The following is a 21,412-nucleotide window of genomic DNA, read 5'->3' as shown; positions in this document are numbered from 1 at the left end:
GCCTGGAGAATCCGAGGGACGGGGGAGCCTGGTGGGCTGCCGTCTATGGGGTCTCACAGAGTCGGACACGACTGAAGCGACTTAGCAGCAGCAGCAGCAGAGGGGCTGTGAGGCGGGAGGAGGAGCTGAGGATGAATGTGGGTTTGGCTTGGTGGTGGCCTTGCCTTTCCCTGAGGCTGAGCACACACAGGGAAGAGAGGGCTTGGGGGTTGGGGCTGGGGCAGGCAGACGAGTTTGTTGTGAACACTGGAATTTGTGTGCAGTGGCCTGAGACGTGGGTTGCTAGGAGCAGCCCATGTACAGTGAAGCACAAGTGAAAGTCTCAAGCAAGAGGGAAGGATCTGGATGTCAGTGGGGAGGGGTCCTGGGGAGTGATCCTGGAAGCCGAAAGAGAGGCACTAGCAGGGCAGTGAGGACAGATGCTGAGGAGAGCCAGGGCCCTGGAATGTCCTGGAAGCTGAGGGAAGGAGAGTGATCAGGGGAGGAGGCTTGCATCATGTCCTTTGGATCCAACAGCCAGGATACCCTTGACCTTGCAAGAGCAGTTGTGGCATGGCGTGGGGAAGCTGGGGTGGGGGCCAGCAGTGAAGGAGACTAGAGAGCGGGGGCTCGGAGAGGCCCGGCAGGGCGGGAGGCCTTCTGCTCTGGTGGTGTTTCCCCGCCTTTGTTAGCTTTTTAAAAATTTTTAATTAGAGGAAAATTGGTTTACAATATTGTGTTGGTTTCTGCTGTACAGTAACTCCAACCAGCTATAATTTTACACATGTCCCCTTCCTCTGCTGTTTTTATTTCTTTATTTAATTTGGCTGTGTGGCATGTGGGATCTTGGTTCCCTGACCAGGGACCGAACTGTAGCCCCTGCGGCCAGAAGCGTGGATCTTGGTTAACCAGTGGACCACCAGGAATGCCCTGCTCTTTGGTTCTGATGTGTGGGAGTCCCGTGGGCTTAGGTCTAAATGTTGGTAGGAAGTTGCTGGTAGGGAGGGACAGCCACAGTGCAGGCTGCTCTTCTTCTGGGCTGGTGGCCTTGGGGCAGCTCTGGAGAGCCCCCTTCTAGAAGGTAGTGCAGGGATGCAGTGTGGAGGTTGAATGGAGGACTCTTTGGGCCCCTTGACCTCCTGATTCCTGTGGAGGGTGAGGGCCGTTCTCGGGGCAGGATAGCCTTGTCTTTCCTGTGTCACCTGAACTCTGCTTCTCCTGTGCCATGCAGTCCTTTGGCAGCTAGCTTTATGTTTCCTCACTAAAGTCCTCATTAACCCAGCCCTGCTCTTCATTCCTCTGCTCATGAACATAGAGCGTATTGTAGTCTCCGTGGTGCACAAGGTTTTAGAAATCAGTCCCCTTGTCTCTCTGCCAAGTGTATGAGGCAGGGGTCCCTCTGAATTCCCTGAGGCGGAAGGCCCTGGCATCTTGGCAGTTACCATTTCAGGCCCCATTCCTTTCTCTCTTTCAGATTGTGGTTTGTTCTGGAACTTTAGAGGCTGGAAGAGGCCCCTTCCCTGGTGAGGTGCCCCTCAGTCAGTGTGCAGACCTGAGGTGACAGCTGATTGTTTTGTGCACACGTTGCCAGGAGGAGTGTAGACTTCTGGAGGTGTAGTTCAGTTTGGTTCAGTCCCTCAGTCGTGTCCGACTCTCTGCGACTCCATGGACTGCAGCACACCAGGCCTCCCTGTCCATCACCAACTCCCAGAGCTTACTCAAACTCATGTCTATTGAGTTGGTGATGCCATCCAACCGTCTCATCCTCTGTCGTCCCCTTCTCTTCCTGCCTTCAATCTTTCCCAGCATCAGGGTCTTTTCCAGTGAGTCAGCTCTTCACATCAGGTGGCCAAAGTATTGGAGCTCCAGCATCAGTCCTTCCAATGAATATTCAGGACTGTTCTCCTTTAGAGTTGATTGGTTTGATCTCCTTGCAGTCCAAGGGACTCTCAGGAGTCTTCTCCAATGCCACAGTTAAAAGTATCTATTTTTCAGCTCTCAACTTTCTTTCTTTTTTAAAAAATCTATTTATTTTAATTGGAGGCTAGTTACTTCGCATTATTGTAGTGCTTTTTGCCATACACTGACATGAATCCGCCACGGGTGTACATATGTTCCCCATCCTGAACCCCCTTTCCACCTCCCTCCCCATCCCATCCCTCAGGGTCATCCCAGTGCACCAGCCCTGAGCACCCTCTCTCATGCATCGAACCTGGACTGGTGATCTGTTTCACACATGATCATCTACATGTTTCAATGCTATTTTCTCAAATCATCCCACCCTCGCCTTCTCCCGCAGAGTCCAAAAGACTGTTCTATACATCTGTGTCTCTTTTGCTGTCTCATATATAAGGTCATTGTTACCATCTTTCTAAATTCCATATATATGCGTTAGTATACTGTTTTGGTGTTTTTCTTTCTGGCTTACTTCACCCTGTATAATAGACTCCAGTTTTATCTACCTCATTAGAACTGATTCAAATGTATTCTTTTTAATGGCTGAGTAATATTCCATTGTGTACCACAGCTTTCTTATCCATTCGTCTGCTGATGGACATCTAGGTTGCTTTGATGTCCCAGCTATTGTAAACAGTGCTACAATGAACGTTGGGGTACATGTGTCTCTTTCAATTCTGGTTTCCTCGGTGTGTATGCCCAGTAGTGGGATTGGTGGGTCATAAGGCAGTTCTATTTCCAGTTTTTTAAGGAATCTCCACACTGTTCTCCATAGTGGCTGTACTAGTGTGCATTCCCACCAACAGTGTAAGAGGGTTCCCTTTTTTCCACACCCTCTCCAGGATTTATTGCTTGTAGACTGTTTGATAGCAGCCATTCTGACTGGCATGAAATGGTACCTCATTGTGGTTTTGATTTGCATTTCTCTGATAGTGAGTGATGCTGAGCCTCTTTTCATGTGTTTGCTAGCCATTTGTATGTCTTCTTTGGAGAAATGTCTGTTTAGTTCTTTGGCCCATTTTTTGATTGGGTCGTTTATTTTTCTGGAATTGAGCTGCTGGAGCTGCTTGTATATTTTTGAGATTAATTCTTTGTCAGTTGCTTCATTTGCTATTATTTTCTCCCATTCTGAAGGCTACCTTTTCACCTTGCTTATGGTTTCCTTCATTGTGCAAAAGCTTTTAAGTTTAATTAGGTCCCATTTGTTTATTTTTGCTTTTATTTCCATTACTCTGGTAGGTGGGCCATAGAGGATCCTGCTGTGATTTATGTCAGAGAGTGTTTTGCCTATGTTCTCCTCTAGGAGTTTTATAGTTTCTGGTCTTACGTTTAGATCTTTAATCCATTTTGAGTTTATTTTTGTGAATGGTGTTAGAAAGTGTTCTAGTTTCATTATTTTACGAGTGGTTGACCAGTTTTCCCAGCGCCACTTGTTAAAGAGATTGTCTTTTCTCCATTGTATATTCTTGCCTCCTTTGTCGAAGATAAGTTGTCAATAGGTGTGTGGATTTATCTCTGGGCTTTCTATTTTGTTCCATTGATCTATATTTCTGTCTTTGTGCCAGTACCATACTGTTTCGATGACTGTAGCTTTGTAGTAGAGCCTGAAGCCAGGCAGGTTGATTCCTCCAGTTCCATTCTTCTTTCTCAAGATGGCTTTGGCTATTCAAGTTTTATTGTATTTCCATACAAACTGTGAAATTTTTTGTTCTAGTTCTCTGAAAAATACCATTGGTAGCTTGATAGGGATTGCATTGAATCTATATATTGGTTTGGGTAGAATGAATACTCATTTTCACTATATTGATTCTTCCCATCCATGAACATGATATATTTCTCCATCTGTTTGTGTCATCTTTGATTTCTTTCATCAGTGTTTTTTAGTTTTCTACATATAGGTCTTTAGTTTCTTTAGGTAGATTTATTCCTAAGTGTTTTATTCTTTTCGTTGCAATGGTGAATGGAATTGTTTCCTTAATTTCTCTTTCTGTTTTCTCATTGTTAGTGTATAGGAATGCAAGGGGTTTCTGTGTGTTGATTTTATATCCTGCAACTTTACTATATTCATTGATTAGCTCTAGTAATTTTCTGGTGGAGTCTTTAGGGTTTTCTACGTAGAGGAGCATGTCATCTGCATTGAGAGTTTTACTTCTTCTTTTCCAATCTGGATTCCTTTTATTTCTTTTTCTTCTCTGATTGCTGTGGCTAAAACTTCCAAAACTATGTTGAATAGTAGGGTTAAAGTGGGCACCTTTGTCTTGTTCCTGATTTTAGGGGAAATGCTTTCAATTTTTCACCATTGAGGATAATGTTTGCTGTGGGTTTGTCATATATAGCTTTTATTATGTTGAGATATGTTCCTTCTATTCCTGCTTTCTGGAGGGTTTTTATTATAAATGGATGTTGAATTTTGTCTAAGGCTTTCTCTGCATCTGTTCAGATAATCATGGTTTTTATCTTTCAGTTTGTTAACGTAGTGTATTACATTGATTGATTTGTGGATATTAAAGAATCCTTGCATTCCTGGGATAAAACCCACTTGGTCATGATATATGATCTTTTTAATATGTTGTTGGATTCTGTTTGCTAGGATTTTGTTAAGGATTTTTGCATCTGTGTTCATCAGTGATATTGGCCTGTAGTTTTCTTTTTTTGTGGCATCTTTGTCAGGTTTTGGTATTAGGGTGATGGTGGCCTCATAGAATGAGTTTGGAAGTTTACCTCCCTCTGCAGTTTTCTGGAAGAGTTTGAGTAGGATAGGTGTTAGCTCTCCTCTAAATTTTTGGTAGAATTTGGCTGTGAAGCCTTCTAGTCCTGGGCTTTTGTTTGCTGGAAGATTTCTGAGTAAAGTTTCGATTTCTGTGCTTGTGATGGGTCTGTTTAGATTTTCTATTTCTTCCTGGTTCCGTTTTGGAAAGTTATATTTTTCTAAGAATTTGTCCATTTCTTCCACGTTGTCCATTTTATTGGCTACAGTTGCTGGTAGTAGTCTCTTATGATCCTTTGTATTTCTGTGTTGTCTGTTGTGATCTCTCCATTTTCATTTCTAATTTTGTTGATTTGATTCTTCTCCCTTTGTTTCTTGATGAGTCTGGCTAATGGTTTGTCTATTGTATTTATCTTCTCAAAGAACCAGCTTTTACCTTTGTTGATTTTTGCTGTGGTCTCTTTTATTTCTTTTGCATTTATTTCTGCCCTAATGTTTATGATTTCTTTCCTTCTACTAACCCTGGGGTTCTTCATTTCTTCCTTTTCTAGTTGCTGTAGGTATAGACTTAGGTTATTTATTTGACTTTTTTCTTGTTTCTTGAGGTAAGTTTGTATTGCTATGAACCTTCCCCTTAGCACTGCTGAGTCCCATAGGTTTTGGGTTGTTTTGTTTTCATTTTCATTCGTTTCTGTGCATATTTTGATTTCTTTTTTGATTTCTTCTGCGATTTGTTGGTTATTCAGAAGCATGTTGTTTAGCCTCCATATGTTTGTATCTTTAATAGCTTTTTTCCTGTAGTTGACATCTAATCTTACTGCATTGTGATCAGAAATGATGCTTGTAATTATTTCAAGTTTTTTTAATTTAGCAAGGCTAGATTTATGGTCCAGGATGTGATCTATCCTGGAGAAGGTTCTGTGTGCACTTGAGAAAAAATGTGAAATTCATTGATTTGGGGTGAAATGTCCTATTGGTATCAATTAGGTCTAACTGGTTCATTGTATTTCCTTGCTAGTTTTCTGTTTAGTTGATATATCCATAGGTGTAAGTGGGGTATTACAGTCTCCCACTATTATTGTGTGACTCTTAGTATTTGCCTTACATATTGTGGATATATATTCATAATTGTTCTATCTTCTCGGATTGATCCTTTGATCATTATGTAGTGTCCTTCTCTGTCCCTGTTCACAGCCTGTATTTCAATCCGTTTTGTCTGATATGAGTACTGCTGCTCCGGCTTCCTTTTGGTCTCCCTTTACGTGAAGTACCTTCGCTTTCAGTCTATATGTGTCCCTAGGTTTGAGGTGGGTCTCTTGTAGACCGCATATAGAGGGGTCTTGTTTTTGTATCCATTCAGCCAGTCTTTTTTGGTTGGGGCATTCAACCCATTTACATTTAAGGTGATTATTGATAAGTATGATCCCGTTGCCATTTACTTTGTTGTTTTGGGTTCAAGTTTATACACCTTTTCTGTGTTTCCTGTCTAGAGAAGATCCTTTAGTATTTGTTGGAGAGCTGGTTTGGTGGTGCTGAATTCTCTCAGCTTTTGCTTTTATGTAAAGCTTTTGATTTCTCCTTCATATTTGAATGAGATCCTTGCTGGGTACAGTATCTGGGCTGTAGGTTATTTTCTTTCATCACTTTAAGTATGTCTTGCCATTCCCTTCTGGCCTGAAGAGTTTCTATTGAAAGGTCAGCTGTTATCCTTATGAGAATCCCCTTGTGTGTTATTTGTTGTTTTTCCCTTGCTGCTTTTAATATCTGTTCTTTGTGTTTGATCTTTGTTAATTTGATTAATATGTGTTTGGGGTGTTTTGCCTTGTGTTTATCCTCTTTGGGACTCTCTGAGTTTCTTGGACTTGGGTAGCTATTTCCTTCCCCATGTTAGGGAAGTTTTCAGCTATTATCACCTCAAGTATTTTCTCATGGCCTTTCTTTTTGTCTTCTTCTTCTGGGACTCCTATGATGCAAATGTTGGGGCTTTTGACATTGTCCCAGAGATCTCTGAGGTTGTCCTCATTTCTTTTAATTCTTTTTTCCTCTCTACTCTATTTATTTCCACCATTCTATCTTCCACCTCACTTATCCTATCTCCTGCCTTAGTTATTCTACTGTTGGTTCCCTCCAGAGTTTTTTTTTTAAAATCTCATTTATTGCATTATTCATTATTGATGAACTCTTTTTTATTTATTCTAGGTCCTTGTTAAACATTTCTTGCATCTTCTCAATCCTTGTCTCCAGGCTGTTTATCTGTAACTCCATTCTGTTTTCAAGATTTTGGATCATTTTTACTATCATTATTCTGAATTCTTTTCCAGGTAGCCTCCCTATCTCCTCCTCTTTTGTTTGGTTTGTTGGGCATTTATCATGTTCCTTTACCTGCTGAGTATTTCTCTGCCTTTTCATCTTGTTTAGGTTGCTGTGTTCGGGATGGCCTTTCTGTATGCTGGAAGTTTGTGGTTCCTCTTTATTGTGAAGGTTCCTCCCTGTGGGTGGGGTTGGACGAGTGGCTTGTCAAGGTTTCCTGGTTAGGGATGCTTGTGTCCCTGTTCTGGTGGGTGGAGCTGGATTTCTTCTCTCTGGAGTGCAATGAAGTGTCCAGTAGTGAGTTTTGAGATGTCTGTGGTTTTGGTGTGACTTTGGGAAGCCTGCATATTAAAGCTCAGGGCTATGTTCCTACATTGCTGGAGAATTTGCGTGGTATATCTTGCTCTGGAACTTGTTGGCTCTTGGGTGGAGCTTGGTGTCAGTGTAGGTATGGAGGCTTTTGGATGAGCTCTTATTGATTAATGTTCCTTGGAGTCAGGAGTTCTCTGGTGTTCTCGGGGTTTGGACTTAAGCCTCCTGCATCTGGTTTTCAGTCTTATTCTTACAGTAGCCTCAAGACTTCTGCATCTGTATAGCACCAATGATAAAACATCTAGGTTAGTGGAGAAAAGATTCTCCACAGTGAGCGACCCCCAGAAAGGTTCGCTGAGTTACATGGAGAAGAGGAGAGAGAGAAGGAGATAGAGGTGACCAGGAGGAGAAGAGGGGGACTCAAAAGGGGAGAGAGCAAGCTAGCCAGTAATCAAATCCCTATGTGCTCTACACAGTCTGGACCGCTTACAGATGTTCACGGAGTTACACAGAGAAGAGAAGGGGGAGGAAGGAGACAGAGGTGGCCAGGAGGATAAAGGGGGGAATCAAAAGGAGACAGATCCAGCCAGTAATCAGTTCCCTGTGTTCTCCACAGCCCGGAACACACACAGAGATTCACAGAGTTGGATAGAGGAGATAGAGGCGACCTGGTGAGAAAAAGGAGAGTCAAAAGGGGGAGAGGGCAGTCAAGCCAGTAATCTCGCTCCCAAGTAAAAATGGGTACTGAAGATTGGATTCTTAAAGGTACAAAATTGATAACAAATACCAAAAAGCAAAAATTAAAAATCTAGAGTAGAAGTTAGACTCTCAAAAATACAATATTAGAAAAAAAAATCACAAAATTATAAAAATATATATAAAATTTGCTGAAATAGGTTTGTTTTTTTTTTTTGCAAGGTAATAGGTTACTCCTTGGAAGAAAAGTTATGAGCAACCTAGATAGCATATTAAAAAGCAGAGACATTACTTTGCCAAGAAACGTCCGTCTAGTCAAGGCTATGGTTTCTCCTGTGGTCATGTGTGGATGTGAGAGTTGGACTATGAAGAGGGCTGAGTGCCGAAGAATTGATGCTTTTGAACTGTGGTGTTGGAGAAGACTCTTGAGAGTCCCTTGGACTGCAAGGAGATCCAACCAGTCCATTCTGAAGGAGATCAGCCCTGGGATTTCTTTGGAAGGAATGATGCTAAAGCTGAAACTCCAGTACTTTGGCCACCTCATGCGAACAGTTGACTCATTGGAAAAGACTTTGATGCTGGGAAGGATTGGGGGCAGGAGAAAAAGGGGACAACAGAGGATGAGATGGCTGGATGGCATCACTGACTCGATGGATGTGAGTCTGAGTGAACTCCGGGAGTTGGTGATGGACAGGGAGGCCTGGCGTGCTGCGATTCATGGGGTCACCAAGAGTCGGACACGACTGAGCAACTGAACTGAACTGAATAGGTTATAAAAATGAAAATCTTAAGGTCTATAGGCCCCTTCCAGTGTAGCCAATGCTAACTACAGGGTTTTAATCTGTGGCACCTGTCACTTCCAGAGCAGCTTCCCTCTGTTTATTTTGGCTTCTCTTGTTTGCACGTCTCTTCAGTGTCTAATTTCTGCCCTGACAAAGGGGGCAAAGGTGGTCACTTACTCAGGCTCACTTGTTCAGTTGTGTTGTGGGGGGGAAGAAACGCTGCAAACAAATACCACTGGCGTGTGTGGGGAGTGCTCGCAGTGTCTCAGCTGCACTGGGTGTGCCCCCGCTCACGGCGTGTGTGCTTTCCCAGTCTACGCTGCTCAGGCTCCAGGTTGCTCTGCAGGGAAACTGTCTAGAGCCGGCCCTGGGTTGCGTGCACGTCCCAGGTCTGAGCCGCTCGGGTTCGGCTTCTCGGGTACTCCACAAAGGCACAGACTCGGTTGGGCTTGCGTTTTGTGCCCTTCCCAGGTCCGAGCAGCTCAGGCGCCTAGGCCCCCCCCCCCCCCCCCCCCCGCCACCCCGTCCCAGCCGCTCGGTTTGGCCGTCTCGGGTGTGCCGTGTGTCTCCCAGAGCTGATCTCTGGCTGCGACCCTCCTGGCGGACGTCCACTGTCCAGGATCCCAGGAAGGAAGACTCGGCCAGCAACGGGGAGCCTGCGGCAGTTTGGTAGAGGATGCCGCCTCTGGGGCCGAGATTGCCCTTTTCCGGCTCTGGCTGCCACCCGCTTGCCTCCCTGCCTCCGGCGGGGGATGGGCCGGTTCCCAGACGGCTAGCTCTCCTCTGGTATTCGCTCAGTCCTTTGTTCTGTGAGCGGGCCTGGCAGTGCCCTAGGTTAGAGCTTTTCGCGGGGAAAGCTCTCTCTCTCTCTCTCTTTCTCTCTGGCTGTCCCACAGTTTGGGTTGGCATTCAGGAGGCCCAGTCCTTACCCTGAGCACTGCAGCACGCTCTTCCCTGTTCAGCCCCCGCTTGCTGGTGGTGGATGCCAGCGTCTGGCCAACGTCTCTGCTGGGAGTTGCCGTTAGGCACGTCATCTGTGGGTTTTATTTATTCATGTATTTTTCCTCCCAGTTATGTTGCCCTCTGAGATTCCAAAACTCCCCAGTACATCAAGGCTGTATAATGTCACCCTGCTTGTTTAATTCCTATGCAGAGTACATCAGGCAAAATGCCGGGCTGGATGAAGCACAAGCTGGAATCCAGACTGCCGGGAGAAGTATCAATAATCTCAGATACACAGCTGACACCACCCTTATGGCAGAAAGCGAAGAGGAACTAAAGAGCCTCTTGATGAAAGTGAAAGAAGAGAGTGAAAAAGTTGGCTGGAAACCCAGCATTCAAAAAACTAAGATCTGGGTGGTTATCTGGGGAGTGAGCGGGTTTCCTGGTGTTTTGGAAACGTCTCCCCTTTTACAACTCCCTCCCCGGGGTGGGTCTCCGTCCCTACCTCTTTTGTCTCTATTTTTATCTCTTATATTTTGTCCTACCTCCTTTTGAAGACAATGGGCTGCCTTTCTGGGTGCCTGGTGTCCTCTGCCAGCATTCAAAAGTTGTTTTGTGGAATTTGCTCAGCGTTCAAATGATCTTTCGATGAATTTGTGGGGGAGAAAGTGGTCTCCCCATCCGATTCCTCCACCATCTTAGGACTGCCCCTCTCAGCTTTCTTTATATTCCAGCTCTCACATCCATACGTGACTACTGGAAGAACCACAGCTTTGAGTAGACAGACCTTTGTTGGCAATGCTTTTGTCTCTGCTTTTTAATATGCTGTCTAGGTTGATCATAGCTTTTCTGCCAAGGAGCAAGAATCTTTTAATTTCATGGCTGCAGTCACCATCTGCAGTGATTTTGGAGCTCAAAAAAATTGTCTGTCACTGTTTCCATTGTTTCCTCATCTATTTGCCATGTGATGGGGCCAAGTGCCATGATCTTAGTTTTTTGAATGTTGAGTTTCAAGCCAACTTTTTCACTCTCCTCTTTCACTTTCATCAAGAGGCTCTTTAGTTCCTCTTCGCTTTCTGCCATAAGGGTGGTGTCAGCTGTGTATCTGAGATTATTGATACTTCTCCCGGCAGTCTGGATTCCAGCTTGTGCTTCATCCAGCCCGGCATTTTGCCTGATGTACTCTGCATAGGAATTAAACAAGCAGGGTGACATTATACAGCCTTGATGTACTCCTTTCCCGATTTGGAACCAGTCCATTGTTCCATGTCCAGTTCTAACGTGCTTCTTGACCTTCATACAGATTGTCAGGAAGCAGATAAGGTGGTCTGATAGCCCCATCTCTTTTAAGAATTTTCCACAGTTTGTGGTGATCCACACAGTCAAAGGGAGACCTGGATTCAGTCCTTGGGTTGGGAAGACTCCCTGGAAAAGGAAATGGCAACCCACTCCAGTACTCTTGCCTGGAAAATCCCATAGACGGAGGAGCCTGGTAGGCTATAGTCCATGGGGTCGGAAAGAGTCGAACATGACTGAGTGACTTCACTTTTTACACAGTCAAAGGTTTTGGTGTAGTCAATAAAGCAAAAGTAGATGTTTTTCTGGAACTCTCTTGCTTTTTCAGTGATCCAACGGATGCTGGCAATTTGATCTCTGGTTCTTCTGCCTTTTCTGAATCTAGCTTGAACATCTGGAAGTTCACGGTTCACATATTGTTGAAGCCTGGCTTGGAGAATTTTGAGCCTTACTTTACTAGCGTGTGAGATGTGTCCAGTTGTTTGGTAGGTTGAACATTCTTTGGCATTGCCTTTCTTTGGGATTGGAATGAAAACTGACCTTTTCCAGTCTTGTGGCCACTGCTGAGTTTTCCAAATTTGCTGGCATATTGAGTGCAGCACTTTCACAGCATCGTCTTTTGAAATAACTGGAATTCCATCACCTCCACTAGGTTTATTCATAGTGGTGCTTCCTAAGGCCCATTTGACTTTGCACCACAGGATGCCTGGCTCTAGGTGAGTGATCACAGCGTCGTGGTTATCTGGGTCATGAAGATCTTCTGTGTGTTCTTGCCACCTCCTCTTACTATCTTCAACTTCTGTTAGTAGCAGATGGTGTAGTAAGTAGCACATATCTTCGGTGAAGCCATTAACCCCTGCTTTCCTTGTCAAGCCTCAGTGACCTCAAGGACTTTCAGCCAAGGGAGGAATTAAAAGAGGGGAGCTTTTCGGAGTCCATTTCAGATTCACTGAGTTCTGGTTCATTGTTTAGCAGAAACCAAAGGATTGTCCCAACTCTGAAAATAGTTAGACCTGCTCAGACATCTGTGAGGGATGATCACACAGTACTTTTCTCATAGGATACATTCAAACAGTTTAAAAGAAAACTGAAGTGAGAAGACAGGAATTTCAACTCCAATTGCATTTTTAAGAATGTTCTAGAAATTAGGTCCTCCAGCATCCGTGTTGGAGAAGGCAGTGGCACCCCACTCCAGTACTCTTGCCTGGAAAACCCCATGGATGGAGGAGCCTGGAAGGCTGCAGTCCATGGGGTCGCTAACAGTCGGACACGACTGAGCAACTTCACTTTCACTTTTCACTTTCATGCATTGGAGAAGGAAATGGCAACCCACTCCAGTGTTCTTGCCTGTAGAATCCCAGGGACGGGGAAGCCTGGTGGGCTGCCGTCTACGGGGTCGCACAGAGTCGGACACGACTGAAGCGACTTGGCAGCAGCATCCGTGTCATTGGTGAGTGCTCTCAAGCGTGCTAACTAAAATGAGAGCGTGCGCGCTTCCCCAGCTTCCTGGTGGTGCTGGCAGGTGTGCAGGGAGAGCCCGAGGCCTCTGTCTTGGGGTATGTGTCAGTGTTTGTAGTCAGCCAGCAGAGCCCCGTGTCTTGCGAGCATTTTACCCAGTCAGATGAGAAACTTGAGTCTCTCCAGCTGCCCTTTCTCCTGGTTGCCTTCTGGACCCCTCAAACGTTCTGTCTGAAGGTTAAGTCACACAGCCAGTGTTTGAGGGATCTTCTTTCTTCTGTTCATTATTGGATCATCTCCTCACTGAGAACCTTGAGCCCCTTTTATAGAAGTTTGAAAGCATGGGAGGACTTTGTCATTTTTGCAGGTAAACTGCCAAAGGGACTGGCTTCCTGGAAGGAAGGGGGTCCTCTCTGCACCCAGGTGGCCATCTCGAACCTGAGCTTTGGTTCTCAAGATCCAAAAAGACTGTTGACCAATATTCGGTGTTGAGGCTCAGCCTTCCTCATGTGGCCTGATGGATTTATATTCTGTGGTTGTCTCTCCAGGGCCCTCGTAGCAATGCTGCCTGCCCACTGGTGTCAGCCATTCCCAGCTCAACTATCACGGGCAGGGAAATGTCTGGAAGTTCCTCATTTGGTGTCTCTGTCTCAGCAGGAATGGGCGGGCAGTTCCCCAGGCATCCCTCACCCATTCCTCATGGGAAGAGGGGAGACAACTTAATGTGGACGTTTCCACCTTTAATTGTTGTCCCAGGATGGTGGAGCCCCCTGAGGAAGGCTGCTTGCACCTCTCCAGCTGGGCCCTGTGCTGAGGACGATGCCTCGGTGCCATGCCTGTCACCCAAAGGGAATGAGGCTCCTGAGGTCCAGTCTGTTCTCTTCAGTGAAAGTCACTTGTGCAGGGCGTTAGGAGAGTGGACCCAGAGCCAGCTGTCTGGGTGCCAGATTGCGGGGGGTGGTCACTGACTCTCTTGGCCTCAGTTTTCTCTAAACCGTAAAATGCAAATAAAAAATATTATGTGCCTCATAGAGTTTGTTGCCAGAGGTTTGGTAGGTGGATCAGTGAGTAAAGCACCTGGTGGCTGACACACAGCAGGCAGGCGCACGGTACCCACGCGCCCTGGCTCCGGACCACCATGGCAAAGTGAGGCGGGCAAACTGTTTGGTTTCTCAGTGCCAGTAAAAGTCACGTTTATGGTGTAGTCTGTTAAGTGTGCAGTTGGCATTAGGTCTGGAAAAAACAATGTATGTATCTTAGTTTAAAAAATTTTATGGCTGAAAGATGTTAACACCATCTGAGCCTTCAGTGAGCTATAAACCTTGATGGAGGAGGGTCTTGCTTCCCTGTCGGTGGCTGCTGGCTGATAATTATGGGTGGTGGCTGCTAAAAGTTGGCATGGCCACAGCAGTTGTTTTTTTTTTTTAATTGGAGGGTAATTGCTTTACAATGTTGTGTTGGTTTCTGCTACTCATCAACACGAATCAGCCACAGGTTTACGTATGTCCCCTCCCCCCACCTCCCGCCCCCTCTCAGCCTCTAGGGTGCGTGCCCGACTGAGCGCCCTGTGTCACACAGCAAGTTTCCACTGGGCACCTGTGTTACATGTGGTAATTCACGTGTTTCCTTGCTACTCTCTCAATTCGCCCCACCCTCTCCTTCCCCCACTGTGTCCACAAGTGCCTTCTCTCTGTGTCTCCATTGCGGCTCTGCAGAAGGTTCATCAGAACCATCTTTCTGATGATTTATATATAAATCCCATATATATGTATTAATACATGATGTTTGTTTTTCTTATTTTGACTTCACTGTGTATAACAGGCTCTAGGTTCATCCACCTCATTAGGACCGACTCAAATGTATTCTTTTTTATGGCTGAGTAATACTCCATTGTGGCCGTTTCCTAAAATAAGACTACAGTGACGTTTGCTGCATCAATGAACCCTCCCTTTCACCAGCAGTTTCTATGTAGCAGGCGGCAGAAACGTTTGGTAGTGTTTTACCCACGGTAGACATTCTTCCAGACTGGGAGTGTGTCCCCTCAACTCTGCCAACCCCTTATCAGGTAACTAGATAGAATGTTCGAAATCTCTTCTTGCCGTTTCAACAGTCTTTGCAACACCTTTAACGTGAATAGCATCCATCTCAGGAAACTGCTTTCTTTCCTCATCCGGGAGAAGCAGCTCCTCATCTATGGACGTTTTACCACAGGGTGGCAGCAGTTCAGTCACTCTTGAGGCTCCACTTCTAATTCTGGTTCTCTTGCTGGTCCCACATCTGCAGTTATTTCCTCTAGTGAAGTCATGAGCCCCTCAAAGTCATCCGTGAAGGTTGGAATCATCTTCCAAACTCCTGTTAGTGTTGATATTTTGACCTCTTCTCATGAATCGTGAATGTTCTTAATAGCTTCTTGAGTGGTGAGTGTTTCCCAGAAGTTTTTCAGTTGACTTTGCCTAGGTCCGTTAGAGGAATCTTATCAATGACAGCTATGGCCTTATGAAATGTAGTTGTTAAATCATAAGACTTGAAGGCTGGACTTCCTCCTTGGTCTGTGGGCCGCAGTATGATGTGTTAGTGGGCATGAAAATAGCGTTCACCTTGTGGGACATCTCCATCAGAGCTCCTTGGTGACCAGATGCATTGTCAGTGAGCAGAACTACTTTGAAAAGAATCTCTTTTCAAGCAGTAGGTCTCAGCTGGGCTTAAAATATTCAGTAAACCACGTTGTAAAGAGCTGTGTTGCCGTCCAGGCTTTATCACTCCACTTGTAGAGCACAGGCAAAGTGGATTCAGTGTAGTTTGCACAGGCCCTGGGGTTTTAGGGCCGGTCAGTGAGCACTGGTTTTGGCCTGAAGTCACCTGCTAATTGCATTAGCCCCTGACAGCAGGGTCACTTTGAAACCAGGTCTTGACCTCTCCTCTCTGACTGTGAGGTTCTCCATGGTATCTTCTTCCAATCCTTAAACCTCATGAACTGATCTCTGCTAACTTCAAAATTTTCGTCTATAGCTTCCTCGCCTGTCCCAGCCTTGACAGAATTGACAGCAGGTTGGGTCTTGCTTTGGCTTAGGTTTTGGCTTAAGGGAACATTGTGGCTGGTTTGATCTTCTCTCCAGACCACTCAGACTTTCTCCGTATCAGCAATAAGACCATTTGGTTTCCCTGTCATTCACGTGTTCATTGAGTTGTTCAGTCGCTCAGTTGTGTCTGAGTCTTTGTGGCCCTGTGGACTGCAACACGCCAGGCTTTCCTGTTCTTCACCATCTCCCGGAGTTTGCTCAAACTCATGTCCATTGAGCCAGTAATGCCACCCAGCCATCTCATCCTTGTCGTCCCCTGCTCCTCTTGCCCTCTGAGTAGTGCATTTATTTATATGCTTGTTTGTGTTTATTTTGAGGGAGTAGCTCTTAATTTCCTTCAAGAACTGATTCTTTGCTCTCATGACTTGGCTGTTTGATGCATGAGGCCTAACTTCCGGCCTGTCTTATATGAGTCAGCTCTTCGCATCAGGTGGCCAAAGTATTGGAGTTTCAGCTTCAACATCAGTCCCTCCAGTGAACACCCAGGACTGATCTCCTTTAGGATGGACTGGTTGGATCTCCTTGTAGTCCAAGGGACTCTTAAGAGGCTTCTCCAACACCACAGTTCAAAAGCATCAGTTCTTTGGCGCTCAGCTTCCTTCACAGTCCAACTCTCACATCCATACATGACTCCTGGAAAAACCATAGCCTTGGCTAGACAGACCTTTGTTGGCAAAGTAACGTCTCTGCTTTCTAATATGCTGTCTAGGTTGGTCATAACTTTCCTTCCAAGGAGTAAACATCTTTTAATTTCATGGCTGCAGTCACCATCTGCAGCCCAGAAAAATAGAGTCAGCCACTGTTTCCTGTTTCCCCATCTATTTGCCATGAAGTGTTGGGACTGGATGCCATAATCTTAGTTTCCTGAATGTTGAGCTTTAAGCCAACTTTTTCACTCTCCTCTTTCACTCTTATTAAGATGCTCTTTAGTTCTTCACTTTCTGCCATAAGGGTGGTGTCATCTGCATATCTGAGATTATTGATATTTCTCCTGGCAATCTTGATTCCAGCTTGTGCTTCTTCCAGCCCAGCGTTTCTCATGATGTACTCTGCATATAAGTTAAATAAGCAGGGTGACAATATATAGCCTTGACGTACTCTTTTTCCTATTTGGAACCAGTCTGTTGTTCCATGTCTAGTTCTAATTGTTGCTTCCTGACCTGCATATAGGTTTCTCAAGAGGCTGGTCAGGTGGTCTGGTATTCTCATCTCTTGAGGAATTTTCCACAGTTTATTGTGATCCACACAGTCAAAGGCTTTGGCAAAGTCAATAAAGCAGAAATAGATGTTTTTTTTTGAACTCTCTTGCTTTTTGATGAAACTAAGCCATGCTGTGTAGGGCCACCCAAGACGGACGGTCATGGTGGAGAGGTCTGACAGAATGTGGTCCACTGGAGAAGGGAATGGCAAACAGTTTCCGTATTCTTACCTTGAAAACCCCATGAACAGTATGAAAAGGCAAAAAGATAGGATACTGAAAGATGAACTCCCCAGGTCAGTAGGTGCCCAATATGCTACTGGAGATCAGTGGAGAAATAATTCCAGAAAGAATGAAGGGATGGAGCCAAAGCAAAAACAACACCCAGTTGTGGATGGGACTGGTGAGAGAAGCAAGGTTCAGTGCTGTAAAGAGCAATATTGCATAGGAACCTGGAATGTCAGGTCCATGAATCAAGGCAAATTGGAAGTGGTCAAACAAGAGATGGCAAGAGTGAATGTCAACATTCTAGGAATCAGCGAACTAAAATGGACTAGAAAGGGTGAATTTAACTCAGATGACCATTATATCTACTACTGTGGGCAAGAATGCCTTAGAAGAAATGGAGTAGCCATCATGGTCAACAAAAGAGTCTGAAATGCAGTACTTGGATGCAGTCTCAGAAACAACAGAACGATCTCTGTTCGTTTCCAAGGCAAACCATTCAATATCATGGTAATCCAAGTCTGTGCCCCGACCAGCAATGCTGAAGAAGCTGAAGTTGAACAGTTCTGTGAAGATCTACGAGACCTTCTAGAACTAACACCCCAAAAAGACGTCCTTTTCATTACAGGGGACTGGAATGCAAAAGTAGGAAGTCAAGAAACACCTGGAGTAACAGGCAAATTTGGACTTGGTGTACAGAATGAAGCAGCGCAAAGGCTTACAGAGTTCTGCCAAGAGAACGTACTGGTCATAGCAAACACCCTCTTCCAACAACACAAGAGAGGACTCTACACGTGGACATCACCAGATGGTCAACACCGAAATCAGACTGATTATATCCTTTGCATCCAAAGATGGAAGAGCAGTTGGTGGTGCCACCCCCGCCCCCAAAAAAAGTTACAGTAGAACATCACAGATCGCCATAACAGATATTATTATATCTTGTTCTATTTTGTTATCACAGTGAAAAGGCTTGAAAATCATCAGAAATGACCCAGGTGTGACACAGACACTGGACAGATGCTGTTGGACAGATGGTGCCAGCAGACTTGCGCAGTGAAGGGATGCCACAAACCTTCCATCTGCAAGAAGCGCAGTGTCTGTGAAGCACACTGAAGCCATGTAGGCCTGTCCTGCATCTCGTCCGTGCTCAGATGCACGGTCTTTTTGCATTTTAACACCTCTCTAGTCTCGTGATTGATGATGTCTTGGATTTGATGAAATACAGTAAATGTGATCTTTTTATTTTACAGCCTCATTCCTTTTTTTAAAAAAGTTAGTTGAGTTCATTGTGTTGGTTTTATATATGTATAGTGGTTTGAAGTTGTTTTTTTTTTTTTTTTTTTACTTGATGTGCTTTTAAAAATTATTTATTCAGTTGTGGTTGCGCTTGGCCTTCGTTGTGGTGCTCGGGCTTCCCGCGGCGGTGGCTTCTCTGAGTGGAGCACGGGCTCGAGGCCTGCAGGCTCAGTAGTTGCGCACAGGCTTATTTGCCCTGCAGCATGTGGGGTACTCCTGGACCAGGGATTGAACCCTTGGGCCCTGCACTGGCAGGTGGATTTCTTCACCACTGTGCCATTAGGGAAGTCCCTTATTCCTTTCTTGACCATCTGGTTAGTGGCCTAGTAGTAATAGCTTTTGCTTGACTCTGGACAGTTTCATTCCATCCAGCTTTGGAGCAGAGGTCTTCCTATATCTGATTACTGGGCGCAGGGGAATGGGCTGGGGAGGAGCGTGGCGCATAGGTGCTGAAAGAATGAGGCAGAGCATGGTGCTTCCAAAGAACGTGCTTCTGAACCCAGTCCCCTGCACTGGCACTGAACCCAGGGCATGTAAAGTGGATTCACACACAGACGTGAACTTCGCTCTCTGCTTTGCCAGAAGATTCTGGAAGCAAGCACACCTTTCTGTGCAAGTCCAGGCCAGCTTCCACCCTGCGCTTTTTTCACTAGTGACAAATGACGTGGTTGAGATGAGTTTGCTCCCAGTTCTGTATCCCAGATCTGCACAGCCTGGGCCAGTAGTCACTACCCACGTGTGGCTGCTAAGTTCTTGAAAGGTCGCCAACAGTCCTAACTGAGGTTGGGGTGTGCAGTGAGCACCAAACGCGTAGCGGATTTCCAAGATCTAGTGTCCCCCAAAGGCAAAATATCTGTCCATATGTTTATGTTGATTGCATTTTGTAATATTTTGACTGTACTGAGTTCATCATAATATATTATTAATTTCATTTCTCTTTATTTTTTTTTAACACAGCTACTCAAAAACTTTGCCTTGCGTTCTATTTCTTTTGGACAGGCATAAAGGTTTATAGCTTCCCTGGTGTCTTAGTGGTAAAAAAAAAAAATCCACCTGCCAGTGTAGCAGTTGTGGGTTCAGTCCCTGGGTCGGGAAGGTCCCCTGGAGAAGAAAATGGCACCCCACTCCAGTATTCTTGCCATGGACAGAGGACCCTGGCGGGCTACAGTCCATGGGGTCACAAAGACTTGGCTACCACTTAGTGACTAAGTAACAACAATAACAAAGTTTTATAGAGGAAAGCACTTAGCTGAAGCAGAGTAAATTCTTGAGGGTTCCGCAACAGTCCCCGGTACTCTGAGGCTAGGCTTCTCTCAAGCTTATGTTTTCTCTTTAAACAAGCAGCTGGCTGGCCTGAGGAGGAAGGACAAGAATCACAGCCTCATGCTCTTCCTCCCACACAGTTTGGGCTCTGCCCAGGTTGCCACTGTCTTCATCCCCCTGCCTGACTTTCGTGAAAACAGAGGGCAGCATTCAGAACTGGGAACGCTTCCCTTGGAGACATCCAACGTGGCCCTGTTGGCTCCTGCGTCCAGATGGTCCCTGGGGAGCCGGCATCTCTGGCGTCAGGGCCTTGTCCTCGGTCCAGCTGCCCTTTACCATGTCTGTTCTGGTCCAGACACCTCCTTGTCTAAACCATGTTTGCGGCGTGGAGTCACGCAGACCTGGAGTGGCTCCAGCTCCGCCACTGCCTGGGGGGGCCTTGGGCAGGTGGACCTGGGGTCTGAGATTTATTCCTCACGGGCACATGGAGAGTCTTAGGTAGTGAGAAGCTAGGAATGATCTCTCCTGATGCACGGCGCATTGTGGGAACACAAATCAGCTTCCATCCTTGTGGTGGGCTTGTCAGTCGAGACGAGGGAAAACAAGAGGCCTCCAGCAAGCTGTAACGTGAGCGTTCTCTCCCTACAGGGAAGTCCCACCTGGCCATCGTGCAGAAGGTGAACAACGAGGGCGAAGGTGACCCCTTCTACGAGGTGCTGGGGCTGGTCACCCTGGAGGATGTCATCGAGGAGATCATCAGGTCCGAGATCCTGGACGAGTCTGAAGACTACCGTGAGTCCGGGCTCCTGTGTGCTTCCAGCTCATCTGGTCTCGAGTTTACGGAGACGTGTATATCAGAGGCTGGAGGTGCCCATGTTGTTCAAAGTGGGGCTGGATCTCGGGGCAGAGCTGTCACGTCCCCAGGCCCGTGTCCTTACCCCTGCGGGGGCTGGAATTGCCTCTCACTGGAGATGGGGCTCACCTGTGGCTGGACCATCCCTTTGGTGCTTTGCAGTCCCGGCACTGGACTAGGCTCTGGCCTGAATGGGCGCTGCCCAGTCTTCCTCTTCCTTGGCCTCTTGTCCTGTGGTGCATTGTAGAAGTTCTGAAAGAACCCCCTGCTTTACTGCCGAGAGGTTCTTCCCCGACCAGATGATCCTGGGGCCTGTGGTTGTGTCTTAGGAGGGCCTGCCTCTCAGGTGGCTGCAGTCTGCAGGGCAAACACAGCCCATGCTTGGTGGGGACTCACAGGGGCCCCAGAAAGCTAGCTGCCCACCCCTGTGAGTTTGCACGTGAATCTCTTTGCCCGGGTGCCTGTTCCCCAAATGCGACGTCGTTCGGCTCCTCAGACAGCCGTAGGCATGGGGTCTGCAGATGAGCGGCTGTTTGGCACGAGTGGTGCTCATACTCACGCTTCCTGGAGGGGCTGCTGTTCTATGTAAGCTTTTTGCTGTTAGTCTGCATCATATGTTCCCAGCTCCAAGGAGGGGAGCAGGCCTTTTTGCTACTTCTCAGGCCGTCCCTGGAATGCAGGCCACTGCCCCCCTGACGCGGGTACTGGATCGTTGCCTGGTGGGGGTGGCAAGGCAGGTTCCGGCAAAGCAGCGGTGCCCAGGACAGGGCCCGGGGTCCTGACGCCGTTCCCCCAGGAGCCCCAAGGCCTTGGAGGCGGGAGCGGCAGCAAACCCCTCAGTCCGGTCGTGTTGGTGGAGGGCTCCTGGCGCCTCAGCAGGCCCTCTTCACCCCACCCCAGGAGACACCATAGTGAAGAAGAAGCCTGTGTCTCTGAATGCCCCTCTCAGGCAGAAAGAGGAGTTCTCCTTGTTCAAGGTGTCTGACGACGACTGTAAAGTGAAAATCTCGCCTCAGCTGCTCTTGGCCACCCAGCGCTTCCTGTCCCGAGGTGAGA

The 21,412-nt window shown here is 46.4% G+C and overlaps 1 protein-coding gene across 2 annotated transcripts in view; it reads left to right on the top strand.

Moving 5' to 3' along the window:
* The window catches only part of CNNM3 (cyclin and CBS domain divalent metal cation transport mediator 3), a 32,724-nt gene that overhangs the window by 4,264 nt on the left and 7,048 nt on the right, over window positions 1–21,412 (top strand). For both annotated transcript variants that reach the window (XM_069583913.1, XM_069583914.1), the window contains exons 2-3: window positions 20,152–20,295; window positions 21,257–21,406. In XM_069583913.1, coding sequence (XP_069440014.1) covers window positions 20,152–20,295; window positions 21,257–21,406 — 294 coding nt within the window. The remainder of the gene's footprint in view (window positions 1–20,151; window positions 20,296–21,256; window positions 21,407–21,412) is intronic.

This window comes from Ovis canadensis, chromosome 3 (genome assembly GCF_042477335.2).
Source record: "Ovis canadensis isolate MfBH-ARS-UI-01 breed Bighorn chromosome 3, ARS-UI_OviCan_v2, whole genome shotgun sequence".
Taxonomy (NCBI): domain Eukaryota; kingdom Metazoa; phylum Chordata; class Mammalia; order Artiodactyla; family Bovidae; genus Ovis; species Ovis canadensis.
This window is presented reverse-complemented; position numbering and strand designations above follow the sequence as displayed.